Source organism: Gymnodraco acuticeps, unplaced genomic scaffold (genome assembly GCF_902827175.1).
Source record: "Gymnodraco acuticeps unplaced genomic scaffold, fGymAcu1.1, whole genome shotgun sequence".
Classification (NCBI taxonomy): Eukaryota; Metazoa; Chordata; class Actinopteri; order Perciformes; family Bathydraconidae; genus Gymnodraco; species Gymnodraco acuticeps.
Window position 1 is genome coordinate 734,112 of NW_022991934.1, and position 24,977 is coordinate 759,088.

Genomic DNA, 24,977 nt, shown 5'->3' on the forward strand with positions numbered 1-24,977 from the left:
GAAAATCGCTTGTATCCATAATGGGCAGCATTAATATATACCCACATGACAGCTCATTGTTACTTTGTAATTCTACTACAGTTCAGAGGTTAACCTGGTCTTTTTACTCCACTACATTTATTTTAGTTACTTTGCAGATTCTGATTAATGATGTGTAATATAAACAACCCTTAAATCAGACTTTAGTTACACCTGAGTAAAATTCAGGAAAAGGTGATTGTCAAGTGCCAACAATCAGGAGAGATATTTGATTGTTGGTGCTTGAGAAGACTAATCATTTATCTGCAGATCCCTATAAAGTATATTCATTAATCATTATTCTCTACTAATAGTTAATTAAAAACTGTATATAATGGCTATTTTGCACATCCCTTTCAAGATTTCAAGATTTTCTAAGGTTTATTGACATATACACAACTACGGTGTAGTTATGCAATGAATGAAAAACTTGGGTCACAGGTTCCTCAACAGTGCATTACAAGACATCTATCAATATGTGTGTATACCTCCACCATTAAACTGTCATATTCTGCACATTTCTTATTCTATCTACATATATAAGAGTATAATTAATGTGTATAATATCAGTTAAAATAAGTGCTTCAACATAGTTAACATTGCAGGGAAGCAATATATTAGACGTTAAGTACTTTGTCAGGCTTAATATTTATCTGTAGATAGATACTCCCAAAGCTTTTTTCTTATTTGAAAGAAGACCTTAACCTAAAGTATTATTTAATGTGTTAATAAAGGTTAATTAGTGTTTCTGTTTTGCACATCCTCCTATTAATATATTTGTACATCCTGCACTAAACTGTTTTATTGTAGAGATCACTTACAGTATCTTCTTGATTTTTTATATTCTATATTTCTATCATTGACCTTCTACTTTCCCCCCAATGAAAGTATGTACTCTTAATATTGTTTTCATCAAATAACATTATTCAACAAAAATAACATTATTCAACAAAAATAATTCAATAACGTGCTTTAACCACTAGGCGGTGCACACAAGGTATACACAGCATACTAATAATAACTTTGTATTATTAGTGTAGGACACTTATGTATGTATAACATCTGAAGATGTGTAGTTTTATTCATGTTTTTACATAATTTTAAAGGATATTGCTATACTATTTCTCATGTTTTACTTCTACACATTAATATCTGATTTGTAAAACCTCACAGACAGAATGGCATACCCATCATTTAATGGTAAGCTATTGAAATTGTGATTCCATAGATGTGACTCCCATCACCCAAATCCCCTGACTATTCTCTCAACTCAGTATTTACATTATTATATTCAAAGAAAATCAGTAATATCTTTAAAAACGTGCATTGCTGCTAAAACCTTCAATCAGCGAGCTGAGGATCTTTCCTACATCTGTTTCCGGTATTGTTCCTGTAATGAGAGTTCACATTTATGCTACATTGAAGGGTGGAATTGAGTACACATCTTCAGAAACATAATTTGCTTCAGATATAACTCATAGCAAATAAAATATAAAAATATAAGTAATAAAAAGATAAAACAATGGCATGTAATTTACGTTAGAATAAATAGAATGGTTTTGAATAATAGATAAGAGTAAAATCTACGTCACTTTACAGCCCCGCCCACTTTTAGGGAAACCAACGCTGTCATTTGAACAGCGATCAAGCCTGAAGGCACAGAGATCTTCTGTTACTGTCCTTTCTTCTTAGAGGAAGTACAGAAACACGTAACTCTGGATTTGTTTTAATGTTTGAGGTGCAATAAACGACACAGCAGCTTTTTGGCGTGTTAAAAACTATTATTTTCTGCCTCGCTCATGAGAGTAACAGCTGGCGAAATTACAGCCTCGCCTACTGATTTTAATTTAACCATATATCGAGCCCGATTATCAATTTCAAATGTGTGTTCTAAAATGATATTTATAAATGACTATTATCATTATTATAAGCAAGACAATAAATGACAAAGATATGTAGAAAATAAACGTATTTAAGATACGTTCATAACAAACGTAACGTGGGAGAAAATACGTTTCTTGCTAAACGTAATTGAGAATGCTACGGAGCCCCCTAGGGCAGGGGTTCCCAACCTTTATTGTGCCAAGGACCGGCAGATACATTACAAAAAAATCGCAGACCGGTTGTCAATTTGAACTGATTTTAATATTTACTCACCAGCAGGTAGCAACAGAGGCTAATTGTATGTAACAGCCTGAACAAATACTAGAACAATCCAAAACATATTAACAACGTTTAAAAAAGAACCGGTGTCGTTTTTTGGTTTTTCGGAAAAACGGAAAACCAAAAAAACGGCGTTATTCAGTGTTTAAACCAAAACGGGAAAACATATAAATCAACGTTTTGGTTTTGTTTGTATGATTTACGGATAATCCAGTGATGGGAAAATGAGGAGAAGGCGCATTATGAAGGAGGTGTGTGTGTGTGTGTGTGTGTGTGTGTGTGTGTGTGTGTGTGTGTGTGTGTGTGTGTGTGTGTGTGTGTGTGTGTGTGTGTGTGTGTGTGTGTGTGTGTGTGTGTGTGTGTGTGTGTGTGTGTGTGTGTGTGTGTGTGTGTGTGTGTGTGTGTGTGTGTGTGTGTGTGTGTGTGTGTGTGACACTGACACTGCGTGTAGAGGTGTGTGTGGTTAACACGTAGCAGCCTGCAGTCACTCGCTGTTCTGATTAAGGTAAACACTGCGAAGGCGGTGCGTAAAAAGGCACAGCTCTCGGCGCGCTGGTGCTGTACTTCTCAGAGGCGGAGTATACGTCCCGCTGCCTCCTGATGCTGCAGCCATTTCATGAAGTGAAGGAGGTTTTCCTTCTATAAAACAGCTGCGGGCAGCAGATACTGTGAGAGTCCCGGACATTAATTCATAGATCAAGGCAGACTGGTTTACTCTCCTCTTTTGCCAATCCGGTGCTTAAACAAAGGCAAGGCAAGTTTAATTATATAGCACTTTTCAACACAAGGCAATTCAAAGTGCTTTACAAAAAAATGAAATACATTAAGAAAATGGCATTTAAAATCAGTCATTAAAAAGAAAAGCTAATAAAATAAACATATAGCTCTCTACACCCCTGGCCGACATGTCCTTAAAATGAAGTCCGAGTTTGAAATATATCTCAAATAATGTCTGCACTGCCATTTCCCAACATAAACATAACAGTCGTGCGCACAAGAGGCTGAGACCAGGCTGAGCCGCCGAATGCCTCGGAACATCATAAAAGCCATTTTCAACGGTTATCTGGTGAAAGATTAACTAGGCTACTGGATGAAATAATATGACTGGTATAGGTGCCTCTCTGAAGAACCAGCACCTTACCGTGGTAGAGAGGTTTGTGTGCCCTGATGAACCTGGGGGCTGTGTTGTCTGGAACCTTGTGTTCCTGGTAGGGTCTCCCATGGCAAATTGGTCTCAGGCAAGGGGCCAGACTAAGATTGGTTCAAAAGACCTCATGAAAGAAAAACTAAGAAGTGAGGATACCCGGCCCGGAGGAAGCCCGGGGTCCCCTTCTGGAGCCAGGCCCAGAAGGAGGACTCGTCGGCGAGCGTCTGGTGGCCGGGCTTGCCACGGAGCCCGGCCGGGCCCAGCCCGAAAAGGCAACGTGGGCAACACCTCCGCTTCTCCGTCCCGCGGGCCCACCACCTACGGGAAACATCAATGGGGTCGGGTGCGCTGCCAGAAGGGTGGCAGTGAAAGCGGAGGGTCTCGACGGACCAGACCCGGGCGACAGAAGCTGGCTTTGGGGACGTGGAACGTCACCTCTCTGGGGGGGAAGGAGCCGGAGCTTGTGCGGGAGGTGGAGCGTTACCAGTTGGATCTGGTTGGGCTCACCTCTACGCACAGCGTCGGCTCTGGAACCTTACTTCTGGATAGGGGTTGGACTCTATTCTTCTCCGGAGTTGCTCAAGGTGTGAGGCGCCGGGCGGGTGTGGGGATACTCACAAGTCCCCGGTTAGGTGCTTCGTTGTTGGAGTTTACCCCAGTGGACGAGAGGGTCGCCTCCCTACGCCTGCGGGTTATGGGGGGGAAAACTCTGACTGTTGTGTGTGCTTATGCACCCAACAGCAGTTCAGAGTATACGGCCTTCTTGGAGACCCTGGAAAGAGTCCTGTATGGGGCTCCTGAAGGGGACTCTTTAATCTTGCTGGGAGACTTCAACGCACATGTGGGCAATGATGGAGACACTTGGAGGGGCGTGATTGGGAGGAACGGCCCCCCTGATCTGAACCGGAGTGGTGGTTTGTTACTGGACTTCTGTGCTAGTCATGGATTGGCCATAACAAACACCATGTTCGAACATAAGGATGCTCATAAGTGTACGTGGTACCAGAGCACCCTAGGCAGAAGGTCCATGATCGATTTCGTTATCGTATCATCGGACCTGAGGCCGTATGTTTTGGACACTCGGATAAAGAGAGGGGCGGAGTTGTCAACTGATCACCATCTGGTGGTGAGTTGGGTCGAGTGGCGGGGGAAGCCTCTGGATAGACCTGGTAAGCCCAAACGTGTAGTTCGGGTGAACTGGGAACGTCTGGAGGAGGCCCAAGTTCAGGAGGCCTTCAACTCACACCTCCGGCGGAGCTTTTCGGGCATTCCTGTGGAGGTTGGGGACATTGAACCAGAGTGGTCGGTGTTCAAAGCCTCTATTGCCGAAGCCGCGGCGGGGAGCTGTGGTCTCAAGGTCCTAGGTGCCTCAAGGGGCGGTAACCCTCGAACCTCCTGGTGGACACCGGTGGTCAGGGAAGCCGTCCGACTGAAGAAGGAGGCCTTCAGGGATTTGTTATCCCGGGGGACTCCCGAGGCAGTTGCAAGGTACCGACAGGCCCGAAGGGCAGCAGCCTCATCCGTGGCCGAGGCAAAGCAGCGGGTGTGGGAGAAGTTCGGAGAAGACATGGAGAAGGACTTTCGGGCGGCACCAAAGTTGTTCTGGAAAACTGTCCGACACCTCAGGAGGGGGAAGCAGGGAACCATCCAAGCTGTGTACAGTAAGGATGGGACGTTGTTGACCTCAACTGATGGAGTGTTAGGGCGTTGGAAGGAACACTTTGAGGAACTCCTGAACCCGACAACTCCGCCCTCTATGTTAGAGGCAGAGCTGGAGTATGACGGGGGATCAACACCAATCTCCCGGGGGGAGGTCACTGAGGTCGTCAAACAACTTCACAGTGGCAAAGCCCCGGGGGTGGATGAGATCCGCCCGGAAATGCTGAAGGCTCTGGGTGTTGAGGGACTGTCATGGTTGACACGTCTCATCAACGTTGCGTGGAAGTCGGAAACAGTGCCGAAGGAGTGGCAGACCGGGGTGGTGGTCCCCCTTTTTAAAAAGGGGGATCAGAGGGTGTGTGCCAATTACAGAGGCATCACACTACTCAGCCTCCCCGGGAAAGTTTACTCTAAGGTACTCGAAAGGAGGGTCAGGCCGATTGTCGAACCTCAGATTGAGGAGGAACAATGCGGATTCCGTCCTGGTCGTGGAACGACGGATCAGCTTTTTACTCTCGCAAGGATCCTGGAGGGGGCCTGGGAATACGCTTATCCGGTCTACATGTGTTTTGTAGACTTGGAGAAGGCGTATGACCGAGTTCCCAGGGAGTTACTGTGGGAGGTGCTGCGGGAGTATGGGGTGAGGGGGTCTCTACTCAGGGCCATCCAATCTCTGTACTCCCAAAGCGAGAGCTGTGTCCGGGTCCTCGGCAGTAAGTCGGACCCATTTCCGGTGAGGGTTGGCCTCCGCCAGGGCTGCGCTTTGTCACCAATCCTGTTTGTAATATACATGGATCGGATTTCGAGGCGTAGTCATGGGGGAGGGGGTCTGCAGTTCGGTGGACTAAGGATTGCACCACTGCTTTTTGCAGATGATGTGGTTCTAATGGCTTCATCGGTCTGCGACCTTCAGCACTCACTGGATCGGTTCGCAACCGAGTGTGAAGCGGCTGGGATGAGGATCAGCACCTCCAAATCTGAGGCCATGGTTCTCAGCAGGAAACCGATGGACTGTCCACTTCAAGTAGGGAATGAGTCCTTACCCCAAGTGAAGGAGTTCAAGTATCTCGGGGTCTTGTTCTCGAGTGAGTGAACAATGGAGCGTGAGATGGGCCGGAGAATCGGAGCAGCGGGAGCGGTACTGCAGTCGCTTTACCGCACCGTTGTGACGAAAAGGGAGCTGAGCCAGAAGGCAAAGCTCTCTGTCTACCGGGCCATTTTCGTTCCTACCCTCACCTATGGTCATGAAGGATGGGTCATGACCGAAAGATCGAGATCGCGGATACAAGCGGCCGAGATGGGTTTTCTCCGCAGGGTGGCTGGTGTCTCCCTTAGGGATAAGGTGAGAAGTTCGGTCATCAGGGAGGGACTCGGAGTTGAGCCGCTCCTCCTTCGCGTCGAAAGGAGCCAGTTGAGGTGGTTCGGGCACCTAGTTAGGATGCCACCTGGGCGCCTCCCTAGGGAGGTGTTCCAGGCACGTCCAGCTGGGAAGAGACCAAGGGGTAGACCTAGGACCAGGTGGAGGGATTATATCTCTTCGCTGGCCTGGGAGCGCCTTGGGATCCCCCAGTCAGAGCTGGTTGATGTCGCCAGGGAAAAGAAAGTTTGGGGCTCTCTGCTGGAACTGCTACCCCCGCGACCCGACCACGGATAAGCGGAAGAAGATGGATGGATGGATGGATGGATGGATGGTATAGGTGCGAACATTAAAGACTTTTTAAAAAAAATATTATGATAAAATATTTTTATATATTTATAATTCTACAAATATTACGATAAACTCACAGCTATTTCGCGGCCCTGCAGTAACACCTCCACGGCCCGGTACCGGTCCACGGACCGGGGGTTGGGAACCCCTGCCCTAGGGGACATGGAGAAGAAAAAAATAATTATTTGAAAGAAGAAAAAAAATGTTTTGCGAGATCTCGCAAAACTTTTCATTTAGCTCAATGTACTTCCTGGTCAGTTCGGCTGCTACACAGAAACCACAACAATGGAGCGGTTAATCGATTTTACTTTGAGCTTGGCCTTAAATATAAATATATAACATCAGTGCTTGGCAATAGGCACGGGTTTCACATAAGACACCTCAAGAGAACACTCAGAGCGAGGGGACATGCACGTCCCTCTGAGCTGAGTTATTGACAGATTCAAATTTCGCGGATCAATAACTCATGAACATAACGTTGTAAAAATACAAACAACATGACTTTAAAATCATAGCAAGGTAGACAACGAGCTACAGAGTCGTTTTTATCAGAACAGTTCGATACGCGCCGTCATCCGAGCTAAACATCAATAATTGGTCACAATCTGCAGCTTGAGGAGGGAGAGGAGTGCTTAGGGACCGTCTACAAACTGCAACGGTGTCTCGCAAAAACATTTTTTGTTTTCTTCTCCATGTCCCCTAGGCGGGGGCTCCGTAGAATGCAGTTTAGTTCTGTGGGAATCGTCATTTTTAGGAGACAGGGTTGGACTTTTTTTGTATGAATTTATGTTTCATCCAATCACAGAGCTTGTTGACTTATCACGAGGTTTGTCAAAGCGGACAGGCGTCGTCACAACTATAGCTGGGGATTGTGGGTAGTGTAGTAGTCTCTTTGGTACTCCACATTTCAGAGAAAACAAGTTGTTTCTCAGAATTGAAGGGGAAAAACACAAAAGCGTTGTACACAATTTAAACCTATCAATGTCATTTAATGAACAAAGGTAACCTGGTGTTTTTGAGTTGATGAGTAGTGGAGATATCACTGTCAAATCAATCGACAGTAAGGAGAATACTTACTTCCGGGTGTACAATTCTCCGTTATCCAATGGGAATGGACGCTCACATTGCCTTTAAGAGCTGCCGACATAAATGGATGCGGTGCTTCCCTGAGTGTCAAATACCGCCGCAGATGGGAATACATTGCAATCAGTTGAAAGCTCTTTGCGTCCGTTTAAGAAGCTGAAGGAGCCTCGGCGCGTCACAACTGCACGCCACGGGACCCTGACCAAGCGTCGCTCCTGGACGTTTAGGGAGTGAGAGTGTGTTGCCTGACAAAGTACTTAACGTCTAATATATTGCATAATTTGTTTTGGGACTTGACAATCAACTTTCCTGCAATGTTAACTATGTTTAAGCACTTATTTTAACTGATATTATACATATTTGATACTGATTGACCCTGACAGACTCCAAAAGTCCGACATTATACAATCAAACAAATGAATTATACTCTTATAAGCAGTGCTTGAATTGGGCCGGTACTCACCGGTACGCAGTACCGGCACTTCCGATTTTTACCCATGTGGTACCGGCACTTCTTACTGAGTACCGGCAAGGCATCTCATGACGCATCTATGACGCGCCGCAGCGTAGACTAGAGCAGAAAATACTTCACATAACGTTAGCATTTCGAAGATGTTAGCGTGGCTTAATAATAGTGCGAAAAGAGAGCAGTTGTCGCCGGACAAGGATTCCCTCTCTCCTTTCCTGCTGAAAGATGGTGAGTGTACTCAGGGGCGAGGAGTCATTTAACCAGCCACCAGTAGGAGTCAGGCTTTACTTTCTTTTATATCCGTAAAGAAAAAGTAAATCTGTTTTCAGTTGTTTCATATGGATGTTGAGAGGTATCCATATATCTCTTAATTTTGCTCTCAAAGTGCACCAGATTGATGCATCTAACTTCAATATTTAAAAAAAAAAAATCTTCCTGGGGGAGCATGCCCCACATGTCCACTCCCCACTTATAAAAATAGCACTTTACCACTGCACCCCCTCTAATCTCAGAGTCATTTTGTTTAAGTACAGTGAGCCTTTCTAAAATATACAGTATAAAGAGACAAACCCACCAGCATTAGGATATACTATGACTTTGAGTCAAATACTTGTTTTTGGGCTGTATAAATACATTGACTTGAAACAGTTGCTGATTTAGAGTACTGGCACCTTTTTATTCCAATTCAAGCACTGCTTATAAGATGTATGTAGATAGAATAAGAAATGTGCAGAATATGTCAGTTTAATGGTGGATGTATACACACACATGGCCGTATCCACCATTGAGGTCACCGCCCCTGGCCAACTTGGGGCCCCAAACGACATTGTGAGATGAGGCCCCCCCCCAACCGACAGGAGTGCAAACATTTTTTTTGAAAACAAAGTAGGCTACTTTGCAAATATAATTCCTGTTAATTATTATTATCAACAGAGTTACTTGTTTATACAGTGAGGTCAATGGTAAATGTGCATGTATGTCGTTCAGTATGTGTTTACAGGTGATTACGTCTGTCAAATACTAGCCTCAAAAAGATTATAAAATATAATTCATGCAAATAAACTACTTCTACTAATAATCATAATCAATTCAATAATATAAATACTATATTATTTTTATTATTTTTATTATAATATAGTTGTAATATAGTCAAGACAAAACATGCTTATGACATGCTCAAAAACTGATATTTCTTAAATCTGTATTCAAATGTAGTTCCCTCTGTCAGCAATGTGTCAACAACTACACACACATTTCTATCAGTATTTCTCTGTGTTGTGGTTGACATGATGATGACTGTTAGGAGTTAAGGGGAGAGGCTGCATCACCATGAAATGTGAAAATTGACATAAAAATGAATAAAAGGGGGAAAAATGCTCCATGTTTTTTAGGCTGTAAACTTTGACTGTTATGTAAGCCAACTAGACAGACAGTTTATCACTCTTCCTCCTGTACATTAGCAGATAAAAGGCATCACATACTTGAATGAATGTTAAATAAAGAATGCTGGAAATAACTGCATCTCCATTAGCCTGTATGCTCTGCAGAGACTGCCTTCTTCATGTCGTGAATTGCAGCTGATGTTTTAATATGGCAATTGGCAATTTGACTTATACAACATTCGCAAGTTGTACATTTGACTCATACAATAACCCACCTTCGAGTGATGCTCTAGTTTCTTCAACAGTATTTTCGCCGACATCTCTTCACCTGCACTAGTGGCCGTATCAAAGCCGTGATTGGTCAGATGTCGATTCATTGCAACGGTGTTGGGTTACAGACGTGCTCCCCTTGTCACATCTCACTCTCGCGTGTCAGCGGGGGGTGCGTGGAGAACTGCGCGGAGAACTGCGCACAGCAGCTGAGGCCCTCTGGGCGGGGCCCCCTGCACAAGGCGGGGCCCCATGCAACCTGCGTGATTGGCCTGTAGGGAGGGGCGGCCCTGTGTGTATATAACAAAACTTGTGAAATAATTGCACTAAACGGGATTCTTTGTAGTACTTCCATTTACTGACGATGGGGGCGCTGCATAACTACATAGCCTTGATTAAAGCTAACAGAAGAAGACAACATGTATCAACAAACCACCGCAGCCCGTATCGGAGCAGTGATGAGGTATCTAGAGATCTGAGTCCAGCGGGCTGCTTGTGTTCCTGTTCATCAGGAAATCATATGATCAGCAGATCCTGTGTGAACGCTCTACGTTAGTCAGTGGACGTCCGACAACATGCACACTAACTTATATTGCAGCTATAGGCTACACTTTGGTTTAAATTGCGCGAATAAACTAGCTAGAGAGCTAAAGTTAATTACAGTCATCCAATGTCAGAAGGATTACCTTTTAACAAACGTTGTAATGCTTTTCTTTCATTTAAATTTGAGTAAAACATTGAAGATATAACATTGTATTGTTTTCTTTTTACATTGACTCAGATATAATGAAAAGATTAGTTAGTCGAAGCTCAGCTTTTGTAAGGAAGAGAGAAAGAGAGAGAGAGAGAGAGAGAGAGAGAGAGAGAGAGAGAGAGAGAGAGAGAGAGAGAGAGAGAGAGAGAGAGAGAGAGAGAGAGAGAGAGAGATAGAGAGAGAGAGAGAGAAAGTGATGGAAGTCAGGGAGGAACTGCAGGTACAGTCACACAAACGAATGTAGGCTTAATAACCCCATCTATCTATCTATCCATCTATCTATCCATCCATCTATCCATCTATCTATTTATCTATCTATAACTTAGTCTTCATTTACAATATAGACAATATGCATCATTTTAAAACAACATACATCTATTGCAGTAATGATGTCATCATAACATACAATTGTATAAAACACATTTTTCTTACATCTTTGTTCTCTTTTGAGAATCAAACAAAACTGATTTAAAGTAAAAAAATCTAGTTTTGAATGGTCTGCCGTGGTTCCATCCCATTTTAAAGTGCTGTTTGACACTCGGCGTAACCCTCGGTGCATTGCCACTCAAACATCCAATCACAGAGCTTGAGGACTAATCACAGGGTTTTTCAAGCAAAGCGGAGAGAATACTTACTTCCGGGTGTAAAATTCTCTAAAGCAACTACTATTAGCTGCTCTGACCCTCAGTCCTGACGGACTCCAAAAGTCCGACATTATACAATCAAACAAATAAATAAACACAAGGATAATTGTGTCTTATTGTTGAGTAAATAAAAGTGTGTGGTTTAGAAAATAATACGAAATTAGAAGGAAAAAACGATGAAACAATACAGATTTCAGTTTTCTGAGCCCCTATTCTCCCCCTAACTGACGGCAACAAAAGTCCGACATTATTCAATTAAAATAAAGAAGTAAACACAATAAGTTTGGCTTGATATTGAGTTAGAAAAAGGTTGGTAAACGCTGTGAGAATGGATCTGCGGAGAGCATTTCGCCGCGATCCCAACTCGTCTATTACCAACGTTCAGGGAGCTCTATGCAAGTCAATGGGACGCCCTGATAGTTGAAACTCGACGCTAAAGGGCCCCCCCTTGCGTTGGAAAGTGACGACAGGGACCCTGACATAACGTCAACATAGGCCGATTTGGGAGTGAGAATGTGTTGCTGTGACGAACACATTTCCTGAATTGGGATGAATACAGTTCCTCTTATCTGGTCTGATCTTTAACTGCCCTTTAAGTGAAATTGTGATGACTGTGTATCTGACTGAAGTTGCTTCTTCCTCATTATTCACTGAAAGTATGTCCTCAACCATTAAAATGTGTTATATACATACATTATTTATACATATAATATATATGTTTGATTTAGATGGTGGACCTTGGCCTGTTGCTTCATCCTGGAGCCTACTTCAGGGACCTGTGGAACATTCTGGACTTCATAGTGGTCAGTGGGGCGCTGGTGGCTTTTGCATTTTCGTAAGTTCAATGTCTCGTACCTTTTTGTTCTAAAGGTAAATGTGTACAGTTTGTAAATAGTTAATGTTGATATCTTCTATACCAGACTTACTATATATTACTAAACTTCATTTAGAAATGAAAAACATGCTCTAAGAGGGCTCTGTAACTTCCACTCAGTGGATCCAGTTCTTAGTGAACCCAAACTTTATTTGGGCCTCTTCCCAGGTTGGATGACTCAGCATTATGCAAATGTTAATGTAGTGATGTGTACACACAAGGATCAAAGTGTAGAGCTGTGTCGGTAATTCATATACCTGAAACTGTTATTTCAACCATTATAAACACTTATATTAATATTATTGTTAAATATCTTTATTCTATAATTTTACAATATCATGTCATGCCATTTTAAATGTGTATAAAACAGAATATGCTTGGACATTATCGTAGGGATTAAACTGCTATTATACATACTGTAAGCTGTCTATCTTAGTATAAATCTAATAAACACTAAACAAGAATCATACAAACAAATACAAATCCTGGAAGAGCAAGAAGTGTGTGTGTGTGTGTGTGTGTGTGTGTGTGTGTGTGTGTGTGTGTGTGTGTGTGTGTGTGTGTGTGTGTGTGTGTGTGTGTGTGTGTGTGTGTGTGTGTGTGTGTGTGTGTGTGTGTGTGTGTGTGTGTGTGTGTGTGTGTGTGTGTGTGTTTGTTTGTGTTTATTGACATGATCCTCTCCCTGTTTCTGCGCACTGTCGTTTTGAAGGAGCTTCATGGGGTAATGCCTCCTCTACCTCTCTCATCGTGCCTGTATTTGTCATTATATGTGTGTATGTATGTGAGAGAAACATACATACGCACAATCACAATTGTCAAAACAAGTAATTTCCTCCCATATTCAGTCTTACTCTTGGACATTTTTCATGGAAAAAAAAACGTATTTTTAGTGATATTGATTTTATTGAGGTAACTTATTTAGTAAACCACTCTTTCTAATCTTCCTCAAGTTATATTTGACAATTATGCTTTATGTTGTCAAAATATAATTTCAGAATATTTTCCTGTTAATAGGAACTAGGGATTGAGACTTGTTCTTCTGAGATTTCCAGCATTCCCTGAATTGAACCATGCCATGTTTTTTCAGAACACAACACACACAGCTGCATTTAATGCTGGTCCAGGCTTCTGTCAGTAGAAAGTCCTCCCACTAATGCTGGGTTTCTTTCAATGTTATGAGTGCTAAAGTGTGATTGTAGATGGAGCCAAAGAGCAAAGTCAGCTTTAGTTTCCAGATGCATCACCATCAGCTGTGAAGTTGTATTCTTCCCCAAACAGTTTAAGACATTCAGTATATGAAGTGAAATTGCTGGGTGTTTTTGCAGTTTTGTGTGTGAGACACACTCCCATCCTGTCACCATGAGATCTCACTGTTGTGACCCTCTGTGGTCCTCTGCTAAAGAGGGGCATCATCACTGTCTCCCTCCGATGGAGGTGTATTCATCAGCACTTGCCTTGCCACAGCTCTGCTCAGAATGTAATGATACCATCAATCTCAGCTTCTCCACCATGAGCTCACACAAGCAGCTGCATGAGTATCCTCAGGGAACGTCTCTGTGATCCAAGCATGCACATTACATCAACAGAAGTACATGTATGATGACCATACTGTCACATAATTTCCATTTACATGCAGTTTGCTCTACACTATTGTCTACTTGCCAGTAGTGTGAACCCGGAAATGTTGAGTACTCTAAAGTTTTATGATAGAAATGTATAGCACGGGTCCCCAGAACATAGAAACTGCTGTATACTAGCTTGCATATGTTGGGCAATTGGCATCAATAAGCATTAATTAGCATATGCAGACAATAGCTAAACAAATTCTTGGCCGATTTGGCCAATTTCCTGTTTTCTTTAAGGCATATTGAGGATGCTGAATCGTTTTTTTTTTGTGTCCCCTAAAACTTTTAAATTAACCCAAACTTAATCAAAATCAGTCCTCAGGGAGTACAAATATGGCCACTTTCTGGTTCAAACTGCCATTATTGATTCTGAAAATGTCAGAAATTGATTCAGCATCCTCAGGGCCGGCCCTTGGCATAGGCAGTATAGGCGAATCCTAAGGGTGCATCAACCTATGGGGGGTGCCAAACATTTTTATTTAAATAAAAAAAAAAAAATGTTTTATTTAAATTTCATAACAAAACAATTTCCCGATTTTGGATCAACAAAGTACATCCTATTATCTTATCTTAACAGAACTACGCCTATATTGCATACAGCGCCCGTAAACTGTGGCGCACCTGTTTAAGGCGAGACACCCCAGGTGAATAGGGTAATTTTTTTAACTTATCAGCTAGAAATTTCTCCAGTTCATTACTTACAATAAGGCAATTGTTTTTTGTATTACAAGTTTCTGAAATAGCATGTTTAAATATGCAAATTATCCATTATCTCATTAAATATGCACATATTTTAACACATTTCAGGAATCGAAATCTGAACTTTGGATAAAGCCAGGTTCAAAATTATTGTTTCATTTTGTAGTCATATTAGTATCTAAGGCTTTTACAGAAGGGATATTGGATATCTCTTTTTATCACTCCATAAATCAGAAAATACTGTCAACAGCCCTAAAATATCAATTTTCGCCATGTTTTTAGGTATACAATGTTGTATAATTCAGGCTATGAATGATATATGAACAAACCCTTCTGTAAAAGCCTTCATAATATTGATAGGAATGTAACTGGAAGGTTTTGTGTATGTACGTGCTACTGAAGTTGCAATTTCGAACTCAGAGTAGGAGAAAAAACTCATTTTGAGAAAATGACCTTTAAAGATAGCTGTGAGGGCTAGCTAAACCCTCCTGTTCTTTGGATGATAGCTTGCGCCTCGACGCACTCCGTGAAGGTATTTCATGTTCGGGGTCATTTGTTTTTTGTATAACCTTGCTTCGTGCAAGTGACAATTGTTGTCGTCTTCTCTGTGAACGTTTTTTTCGCCGTTCTTTTGCCATTTTGAGATTTCAATTTCTAGCGGAAAGCTAACCAGGAAGTGTTTTAGCAGACCACGTGACGCATCTGAACGAATCACGTTGTCTGAAATTGACACCAGCCAATGAGATTTCGTTTCTTGGTTTAAGATCCCTTTGTGCTATCACGATTGGTTGCTGATACAAAGGAAATGACCATATTTGGATCTGATTAGATTGTGCAGGAGAGACGGCGCTTTCTAACGATATCTCTGTTGACATGGTGCAAACAGCGGTCGCGGTACTTTATGTTACGTTAGAATGCTAACTTTTGGTGAATTTAGGAGAAATCTACAGACGAAAATAGACTAACTATAGTAACATAAACACTTAAATGTGTATTTTGTACGTTTTCCTTCCAAAAGCCTGAAAGAAAACATGTTATAGAATCAAAATAGCACAAAATCTCAAAATTGACCAGTACTTCAAAAACGATATTTTTGCCTGCCGTGTCTCGCCTTAATGTGGAAACACAATGTTCAATATGACATGGATAGATATTATGAACTAAATGCTAAATAGCTTACAATCAACATCAGTAACTTAGTAACTGTGATGAAACCTACATTGACGTTATATTGTCCCATAAATAATTTATAAATTATATAATTGTCCTTTTAAGTTGTTATGCCACTGATATAATGTTAATATATGTATAATATAATACAATGTGTGTGTTTAAGGGCCTTATTCAAGATCCAGCTCCGAACCGGCCCTGAAACGTTGGGTTACGTATTGTAACCCTTGTTCTATTAGCACAGGCTCCGCCCTCTACTGGACTCTATGGGTACTACCTTACCCTGCGAGCATTCTCCCACTGAGACTTCTATAGACGTAGCCGGCCGTGGGCGGGCCTACCTGAATGTACGTGCATCACACCGTATAAAAGGAGGCCTCGCCTCCTGACTATCATCCTACAGCTCTCTTCTAGCTGCCTGGATAGACTGAATAACACTGTCAGACAATCCACCCTGTCTCAGCCTGTCCCTCTCAGGAGCCAAGCCTGGAGAGGTTGGCCGAGAGTGGGTAACGCCCCTATTGCACCTGCCTCTTGAGACATCGCCCCCCAGAACTGGGGAACCGCCCAGGGCTGGCCCACCTTCATCTGTGTCATCTCTGAGTACCATGGCGCCCCGACGCGGTCCGGAGCCACTAGGATGACTGACAGGCATTCTCGCCTCACTCTCCCCAGGAGAGGGAGAATGAGACGCAGTGGTGGAAAGGCGTATTGCAGCTTCCTTGGCCATGGCTCGTGTGCAAACGCGTCCACCCCCAAGGGCGGGTCGTCGCCCAGGGCCATGGAGAACCACAGGGCACAGTGGTTGTTGCGCCGGCTGGCGAAAAGGTCCACTTCCGCTCTCCCGAACTGGGCCCAGATCTGCTTCACCACCTCCGGGTGAAGCACCCACTCGCCTGGCAGGGGGCCGCCCCTCAACATGAGGTCGGCCCCGCTGTTCTCCAGTCCCGGGATATGGAGGGCTCTCAGGGCTAACACCACCTCTGAAGCCCATAACCACAGCCTCTCCACTGTGGTCAACAAGGCGGCGGAGCGGACTCCGCCCTGCCTGTTGATATAAGCCACTGTGGTGCTGTTGTCGCTCCTGACCATTACATGTCTCCCTTGAATTAGGGGCATGAAATGCTGGAGGACTAACACTACCGCCCGTAGCTCTAGGAGGTTGCTGTCGCCCCCTGTCGCAGCCTGTGAACCGCCCGGAGAAGGGACGCAATTCTGCTCTCTGACAGGGTGGCGCGTGACGCCCCTGCATCGAGCACCACACCCAACTACAACGCCTGTTGGTGAGGTATGGGGGTGCTCATTTTCAATTGAACGTAAACCCTAATTTGGTTGGTGTATGATCAATTGTGCTGTGCAAAACATTGCCTGTTCCCGGGACCCAGCCATGACTATGAGGTTGTCTAGTAAAAGAAAACTCATGCCGTGGGCGCGCAGCGGTTGAAGCGCTCTTGCCACACATTTGCTGAATGTGCGTGGGGATAGGGAATAGCCGAACGGCAGCCTGTTGTACTTGTAGGGCGTAGGCTATCCCCTGGAAGGCAAAACGCAGACACTTTCTGTGCTCTGGAGCAATTTCTACATGAAAGTACGCATCTTTCAGGTCGATGGTGGTGAACCAATCGCCTGGCAACACAAGCCCCAGTAACTGTTTCATAGTTAACATGCGCAATTTCCTGCAGGAAATGTGGCGATTCAGGCCGCGGAGATCTAGGATAGGTCTGAATTCCCCTGTCTTCCTGAGAACCAGGAAGTACATGGAATAAATACCCTTTTCACAGCCTGTTTCTGCACCAGAGCCTGAATCTCTGCTGAGAAGAAACACATCTCCTCCTGGGAGGACAGATTTACCTCTCGCATGCCCATAAAAAGAGGTAGGTGTGGGACACCAACAAGACAGTGGTCCATGTGATACAGTGGTACAGTGTATAGACATATGGTACAGTGGGACGCTGCAAAACTGGAGTGAATGGCCCCGTTTCAGCGTCCTGTCCCTCCACCTTGTTAGCACACAGCTGAGTTTCCATTCCCCAGAACATTGTGTTAATGGACAGGCCCTGAGCTGTGGGGCCGCAGCTATGAAGCTGTGATACTCTCTGGTGACCCGTTCTGCCGCAAAACTCCCCGTGAAGGGAAGATTTGCCCATGGAGGGTTGACACAGAAAGGGCCGATTATTTACTGAGGACCTTGAACGCACCGCTGCGCGCTCTTGTGTGAGCGCGCGCTCCACCCTAATGCTGTTCTCACCACTACGGTAAACAGCATTAATCGGAGTCTTTATAGGCGTAGTGTGTTTTACTAAGGTCCCTGAACGCACCGCCACGCGCTCTTGTGAGTGCGGGCTCCGCCATAATGCAGCCTTTACCACTACGGTAAACTGCATTGGAGTCTTTGCTCTAGGCGTAGTGTGTTCTCTGACAGTAATACGTCGGCCATAATGTCCCTGTACCCGCATAGTGCTCTCCTTTAGATAGCACTCACTGCGGTTCATCCCTCTCATAGATAGATAGATAGATAGATAGATAGATTCAACTTATTGTCATTACACAGTACAGGTACCATGTAACGAAACGGTTTCTCTGCATTTGACCCATCCTAGTGTTAGGAGCAGTGGGCTGCCATTATGTACGGCGCCCGGGGAGCAGTGTTAGGAAACGGTGCCTTGCTCAGGGACACCTCGGTAGCACTTGGTCTTTCCGGGACTTGAACTGGTGACCTTCCAGTTGCCAAGCCAAGTCCCAATGGACTTCGCCACCACCGCCCTCATCTGCGCATGCCCACTAGCCACCTCCTTTACAGGAGCTACAGCTGGGGCAGCGAATGGGGAATTTGTATGGTTAACATTGTGTGTAAGTGTAGCCTTGTGGAAACAAAAGACACTTAGATTTGGATACAGATCAACCTCATTCTTATTAGAAAACGTAGTGATCTGTGCATTATACAGGGAGGAGGCGGGATTCGCCCCCTCGTCCCGGGTGGAGAGATTTTCTCCATCCGCCAGTCAGATCCGTAAAGACGGAAAGCCCGTCTCCGTGAGTGCCGGCACGCCGGTTCCACGGGGTGGGCCGGAGAGGTGGAGGGCGCCACGGGCATGGGATCTTCGTGCCGGCACCTCTCTCTTCGTCTCACCTCTCTACTGAGGTATTTGAACGCACCGTGGTCCGCCCTCGAAACGGACATTATGGGGAAAAGTGTAATTGTGGAGAGAAATGACTCTTACTCTGGGATAAATGCAATAGTCTTTACTGAATGCATTTTCCCCACACACACATACCTCACTCCAGAACTAGAGTTTAAAAACGTAAACCACCGTTCTCCTGCGGGGGTCCCTGAACGCACCCACGTATTAACGCTGTATTTCCCATTGCAACGGTGAAATGCATTAATCGGAGCTATTATACCAGGCAAGGTGTGTTTTCTGACAACAGCACGCCGGCAATAGCGTCTCTTGAACCCGCACAGTGCTTTGACAGCACTCGGTGTATTCCACTCACGTGCACACGCCCACCTGCTGGCTCCCTATACTGGGGTTTACAGCAGGGGCGGGGAGTGTAGGACAGTGTTTCTTCCTCTGGGGATGGGCAAGAAGCAGCCACGCTGCGACTACTCCTCATCCCGTGAGCAAGGAGATCGATCCAAAGAGCCCTTCCGTAAACACGGGGGCTCCCAGGAGATCAACACGATCCTCTTTGGCAAGTGCCACGCGGCGTGATATCCCAGGGACATCACACGGCGGGCAGCGGCGGCGGCCTGTGATGAAGTAGGGTCGACCCTATATCATGTGAAGGCACCGGTCCCCGGGGGAACCGGGCCTGGGGCAAGGCCCGTGGATCAAGCTATTTATTCGGCCTTGCGGCCCAATATTCACTCTGACCTGGTGAGACGGGGGCATCTCTAGCAATGAGTGAGTAGCCCACACACCCGCCGCCATGATCATCACCCAGGGAGAGTACAGCCCTGGGCGGTGGACTTCCATGGACGCCAGACCCGGAAGGAATGGCGAACGTGAATGGCACCGCCTCGGCCATATCCTGGTTCCCCAAACACTCGAAGCAAAGGTGGTGGGGATCGGCGCTCGCTATTTCAGCCAGGGCACGAAGGACAGGCCCGGGTCTCTAGCAGTGGCGACTCCCTGGAGGTATGATAACTCTTTCTTCTTCTTTCAAACGTCTCAGTCTCTCGTGGAATCACTTCCGCTGCTGAAGAGAAAAGGATGATAGTCAGGAGGCGAGGCCTCCTTTTATACGGTGTGATGCACGCGCATTCAGGTAGGCCCACCCAAGGCCGGCTACGTCTATAGAAGTCTCAGTGGGAGAATGCTTGCAGGGTAAGGTAGTACCCATAGAGTCCAGTAGAGGGCGGAGCCTGTGAGAGATATAACACCGTTGGTGTGAATGAGGTAATAGAGTAAGTCAAGGCTCCGTAGAAATCTTCTTTAAAGGTCAAAAGTGAGCATATTATTAACAAACAGTAGTTTTTGGAATTTTACAGATAAAACATTTGAAAAGTACTAGGTGAGTTTAACAGGAATGGCAACAGTAACTAACTAAAAGGGGGGAGGGGGAAATTCAACCAATCACAAAACGAACTTGTTATGATAAGTGCATTCTTAATTGATGAAATTGACCTGCCGTTATCTTTCAGATTGTGAAATTATGCAGGATGAAATATAATTTCGTATTAACGGGCCTAGTGTTTTAAACTACTTAAACAAATGTATTGAATGGTTCTTATTTTAATTGTATTAATAATTCTCTATTAACACTATTTTTGGAATTAAACGTAGCTCCGTAGCTATTATGTTTTAAGACATTAAGTCACACATCTCCAGTAGGTTAAATCAAACTCAAATTATTCTCACAGGCTGTTTTGACAGTATTTGATAGACAGCTGTCAATCACTCATCATGCATGTCCCTGCAGCTCACTTTTCCTGCAGTCTATTTGTCCCCCTGCCTGTGTGAGGGACAGAGAATCACATCACATCAGAACCCAATCGGTAAATCATCCTCTCACTGGAATCACATTTGCTGCTGCAAACTGCACTACTGCTACTGATTATTATCAACTTCAGATGCTAGTTATAACCAGGCGTTCAAGGATCACTTTTTAGTATAAATTATTTAGGCTTTGGTTACGGACATTGTATCAGCATGCAGATAAGAGAACAGAAGTTCCATAATCACAGCTTTGATTTGTGTTGCAATGTTAATGTCAGTTGTCTGCTAGCAACTTAAACATTTAAAATTGGATGTTTTTATCAGTAAGTATGGTGTTGTAATTTGATGCAAACATGTGCTTTATTCTGTTTGTGTGTGTGAAACATCCATAAATGTGCTGTACCTTGTTTTACCACTGTTTTCCCCCAAGTAGATCGCAACAAGGTGTTACCAGGTGGGGAACCTCCCTTTCCACCCTGACACGCCCCACCCCACACCCATCCTGTACCCATTCCCTACCCTTTTCCCTGAATCCATCAATGTATTTTTGTATTATAATTGTTGACTGAGAAACGCCTAAGAGGAAGTGTAACCTGATGTTTAAGAGTGTGACTAGCCTTCAGTGCTGCCACTGCTGCCACACTGACTGATAATGAAGCATCACAGCCACACAGAGAAGGTCATGTTATGAACTTGTTGCCTAAGGTCTTAAGTTAAACTAAAGATTAAACAGTGAAACAGTCTCCTTTTCCAACTTATAATTGATATCTACAGTTTGTTTTGGTCCAACGTTGATCACAAGTTAATACTTAACTGCTCATGGCATCATTCTCATTAATGGATAACATTGCTTAATGTACCTGGGTGGCTTGCCCAAGTAAAGTCATTTGGCATATGAGAATAAAGGCAGACTTTATACACATCTTACACATACTTATTTTGTAATGCAATTGGATTGCTGACTAACACATGCATGCTAATGAAGGTAACCATAGAGCAGTATTGAAAACGTTTTAAAACTGATTTGTTCATTCAACAAAAGTATCTGATCTGAGCTAGATGTCCTTATCATTTGAACCTTCAGTCACCTTTAAGTGTCTGTCTTTTGTCAAATGTTTCATGTAAGGAGTCCAATCTCGCATCATGATCTGACTCAAACTAATCTCAAACTATCTGTTAGTGTCTGGTCTAACTGACCTATGTGCATCAGAGCATGGAAGTTGATGCATGTGGTTAAGATGGAGTAAAGGGATGTCATAAGGATAAATGACAAGAAAGAAGCTCCATCACAACATCAGACAGATGTCAGGCTGTTTTAGGGTATATGGAAGTATCTGAAGGGAGCTCAGAGTGGTGCAGCTGATCCTTTATGTGTAAGGAAGAGTTGAGGTAGTTCAAGCATGTGAGAGGGGCGTCTCCTCTGTGATATGTTTCAGTCACGTCCAACTGGTCGGAGACCCTAGGTTAGATGTATACCATGCAAGAAGGATAATATATTTAATCTGGCTTGGGAATGCCTACAGATCCTCCAGGAGCAGCTGGAAGACATGCATGCATGCTGCCAATGCAATCTGAGCCAAGAAATATTTCATTTTGGTTAAAGAAAAAGTTCTCAGTGAGGAAGAAGCTCAAACTCAATTTTATCATCATGTTGATAGTGTCTTCGGCTAGGCAAACCAGTATGAACCCAAAAGCACGACTCGAAAAACAAAGTACAAAAGAAAGTCTTTACTGAAAAAAGTGGCACTGTGAGCTCTCCGTAGAGAGAAAAGGTTAACATACACTGAACAAAAATATAAATGCAACACTTTTGTTTTTGCTCCCATTTTTCATGAGATGAACTCAAAGATCTAAAACATTTTCTATATACACAAAATAACCATTTCTCTCAAATATTGTTCAAAAATCTGCAAAAATCTGTGATAGTGAGCACTTCTCCTTTGCCGAGATAATCCATCCCACCTCACAGGTGTGGCATATCAAGATGCTGATTAGACAGCATGATTATTGCACAGGTGTGCCTTAGGCTGGCCACAATAAAAGGCCACTCTGAAATGTTCAGTTTTATCACACAGCACAATGCCACAGATGTCGCAATTGGCATGCTGACAGCAGGAATGTCCACCAGAGCTGTTGCCCGTGAATTGAATGTTCATTTCTCTACCATAAGCCGTCTCCAAAGGCGTTTCAGAGAATTTGGCGGTACATCCAACCGGCCTCACAACCGCAGACCACGTGTAACCACACCAGCCCAGGACCTCCACATCCAGCATGTTCACCTCCAAGATCGTCTGAGACCAGCCACTCGGACAGCTGCTGCAACAATCGGTTTGCATAACCAAAGAATTTCTGCACAAACTGTCAGAAACCGTCTCATGGAAGCTCATCTGCATGCTCGTCGTCCTCATCGGGGTCTCGACCTGACTCCGGTTCGTCGTCGTAACCGACTTGAGTGGGCAAATGCTCACATTCGATGGCGTCTGGCACGTTGGAGAGGTGTTCTCTTCACGGATGAATCCCGGTTTTCACTGTTCAGGGCAGATGGCAGACAGTGTGTGTGGCGTCGTGTGGGTGAGCGGTTTTCTGATGTCAATGTTGTGAATCGAGTGGCCCATGGTGGTGGTGGGGTTATGGTATGGACGACGAACACAGGTGCATTTTATTGATGGCATTGTGAATGCACAGAGATACCGTGACGAGATCCTGAGGCCCATTGTTGTGCCATTCATCCACGACCATCACCTCATGTTGCAGCATGATAATGCACGGCCCCATGTTGCAAGGATCTGTACACAATTCCTGGAGGCTGAAAACATCCCAGTTCTTGCATGGCCAGCATACTCACCGGACATGTCACCCATTGAGCATGTTTGGGATGCTCTGGATCGGCGTATACGACAGCGTGTTCCAGTTCCTGCCAATATCCAGCAACTTGGCACAGCCATTGAAGAGGAGTGGACCAACATTCCACAGGCCACAATCAACAACCTGATCAACTCTATGCGAAGGAGATGTGTTGCACTGCGTGAGGCAAATGGTGGTCACACCAGATACTGACTGGTTTTCGGACCCCCCCAGACCCCCCCAATAAAGCAAAACTGCACGTTTCAGAGTGGCCTTTTATTGCAATAATCATGCTGTCTAATCAGCATCTTGATATGCCACACCTGTGAGGTGGGATGGATTATCTCAGATCTTTTCAGATTTGTGAACAATATATGAGAGAAATGGTTATTTTCTGTATATAGAAAATATTTTAGATCTTTGAGTTTATCTCATGAAAAATGGGAGCAAAAACAAAAGTGTTGCATTTTTATTTTTGTTCAGTGTAGTATCAAAAATGCAAAGGATAAAGTAAATTCCAAAACTCGGTTCTTAGCTCTTAGCAGAAAAAACATGGACTTCACGCTGGCAGTCAGGCACATACGAACTGGCAACAAGACAAGGGAGACATAATCTATATATAGGCAGGCTAAGGGGGAACAGGTGCAGACAATTAGGGCGGAGTCGACAATCACAGTGGAGGGAAAACACACAAAGGGAGGAAGTGAGGTAATCTGCAACAAGAAGGAAAGGTTACTACAAAATAAAACAGGATACAAGACTGAACTAAAAACATTAACTTAACAGATTTTACGAGACATAACAGATAGGGTGTAAATACACTAAATATTGTGTTGTGGTCAAATGAAAGTACTGTGGTAGAGTATAAATAACCTGATTTAAAACAATAAAAACATACACAGAGTTATGCTCCATATCTGAGGTTACCTACTGTAACCCAGCTTCTATGAGTATTGGCGCAGCCCTCTAAGGCTATCGCTATTGGGTTTACCCTTCTGCGCCCCCGCGCAGTACTGAAAACACTTGTAGTCCACGCCCACCCGCTAGGTGGGCCCCACCCGCTAGGTGGGCCCCACCCTCGGGCCTCCTTCCGGTATAAATAGGGAGGTTGCCCAGCGATCTGCTCCCATACAATATAACTTTTCTTCAGCTATTCGTAGAGCCAGTGGTGCCCAGCGCTTAGAGGGCTGCGCCAATACTCATAGAAGCTGGGTTTCAGTAGGTAACCTCAGTTCTATTTCGTATATGGCTTCGCCCTCTAAGGCTATCGCTATTGGGTTAAGGGCGAAGCATAATAATAATAATTCCTTACATTTATTATAGCGCTTTTTCAATGACTCAAAGCGCTTTACATATACACACATTACACATATATCATACATGCAATGGTCAGATACTGTGGACAATACCCACAGGAGCAAGTTCAGGTGAAGTGTCTTGCCCAAGGACACACCGGCTTTACAGACGCAGCAGCGGCGGGTTTCACCCCTTGATCTGATGATCATTGCACAGCGCACTGCGCCACACC

The 24,977-nt window shown here is 44.3% G+C and overlaps 1 protein-coding gene across 1 annotated transcript in view; it reads left to right on the plus strand.

The window, feature by feature from the left end:
- cacna1ba (calcium channel, voltage-dependent, N type, alpha 1B subunit, a) overlaps positions 1-24,977 on the plus strand; it is a 331,900-nt gene that overhangs the window by 228,082 nt on the left and 78,841 nt on the right. Inside the window, 3 exon segments of the mRNA XM_034200269.1 lie at positions 12,026-12,132; positions 12,881-12,892; positions 21,039-21,059. Coding sequence (XP_034056160.1) covers positions 12,026-12,132; positions 12,881-12,892; positions 21,039-21,059 — 140 coding nt within the window.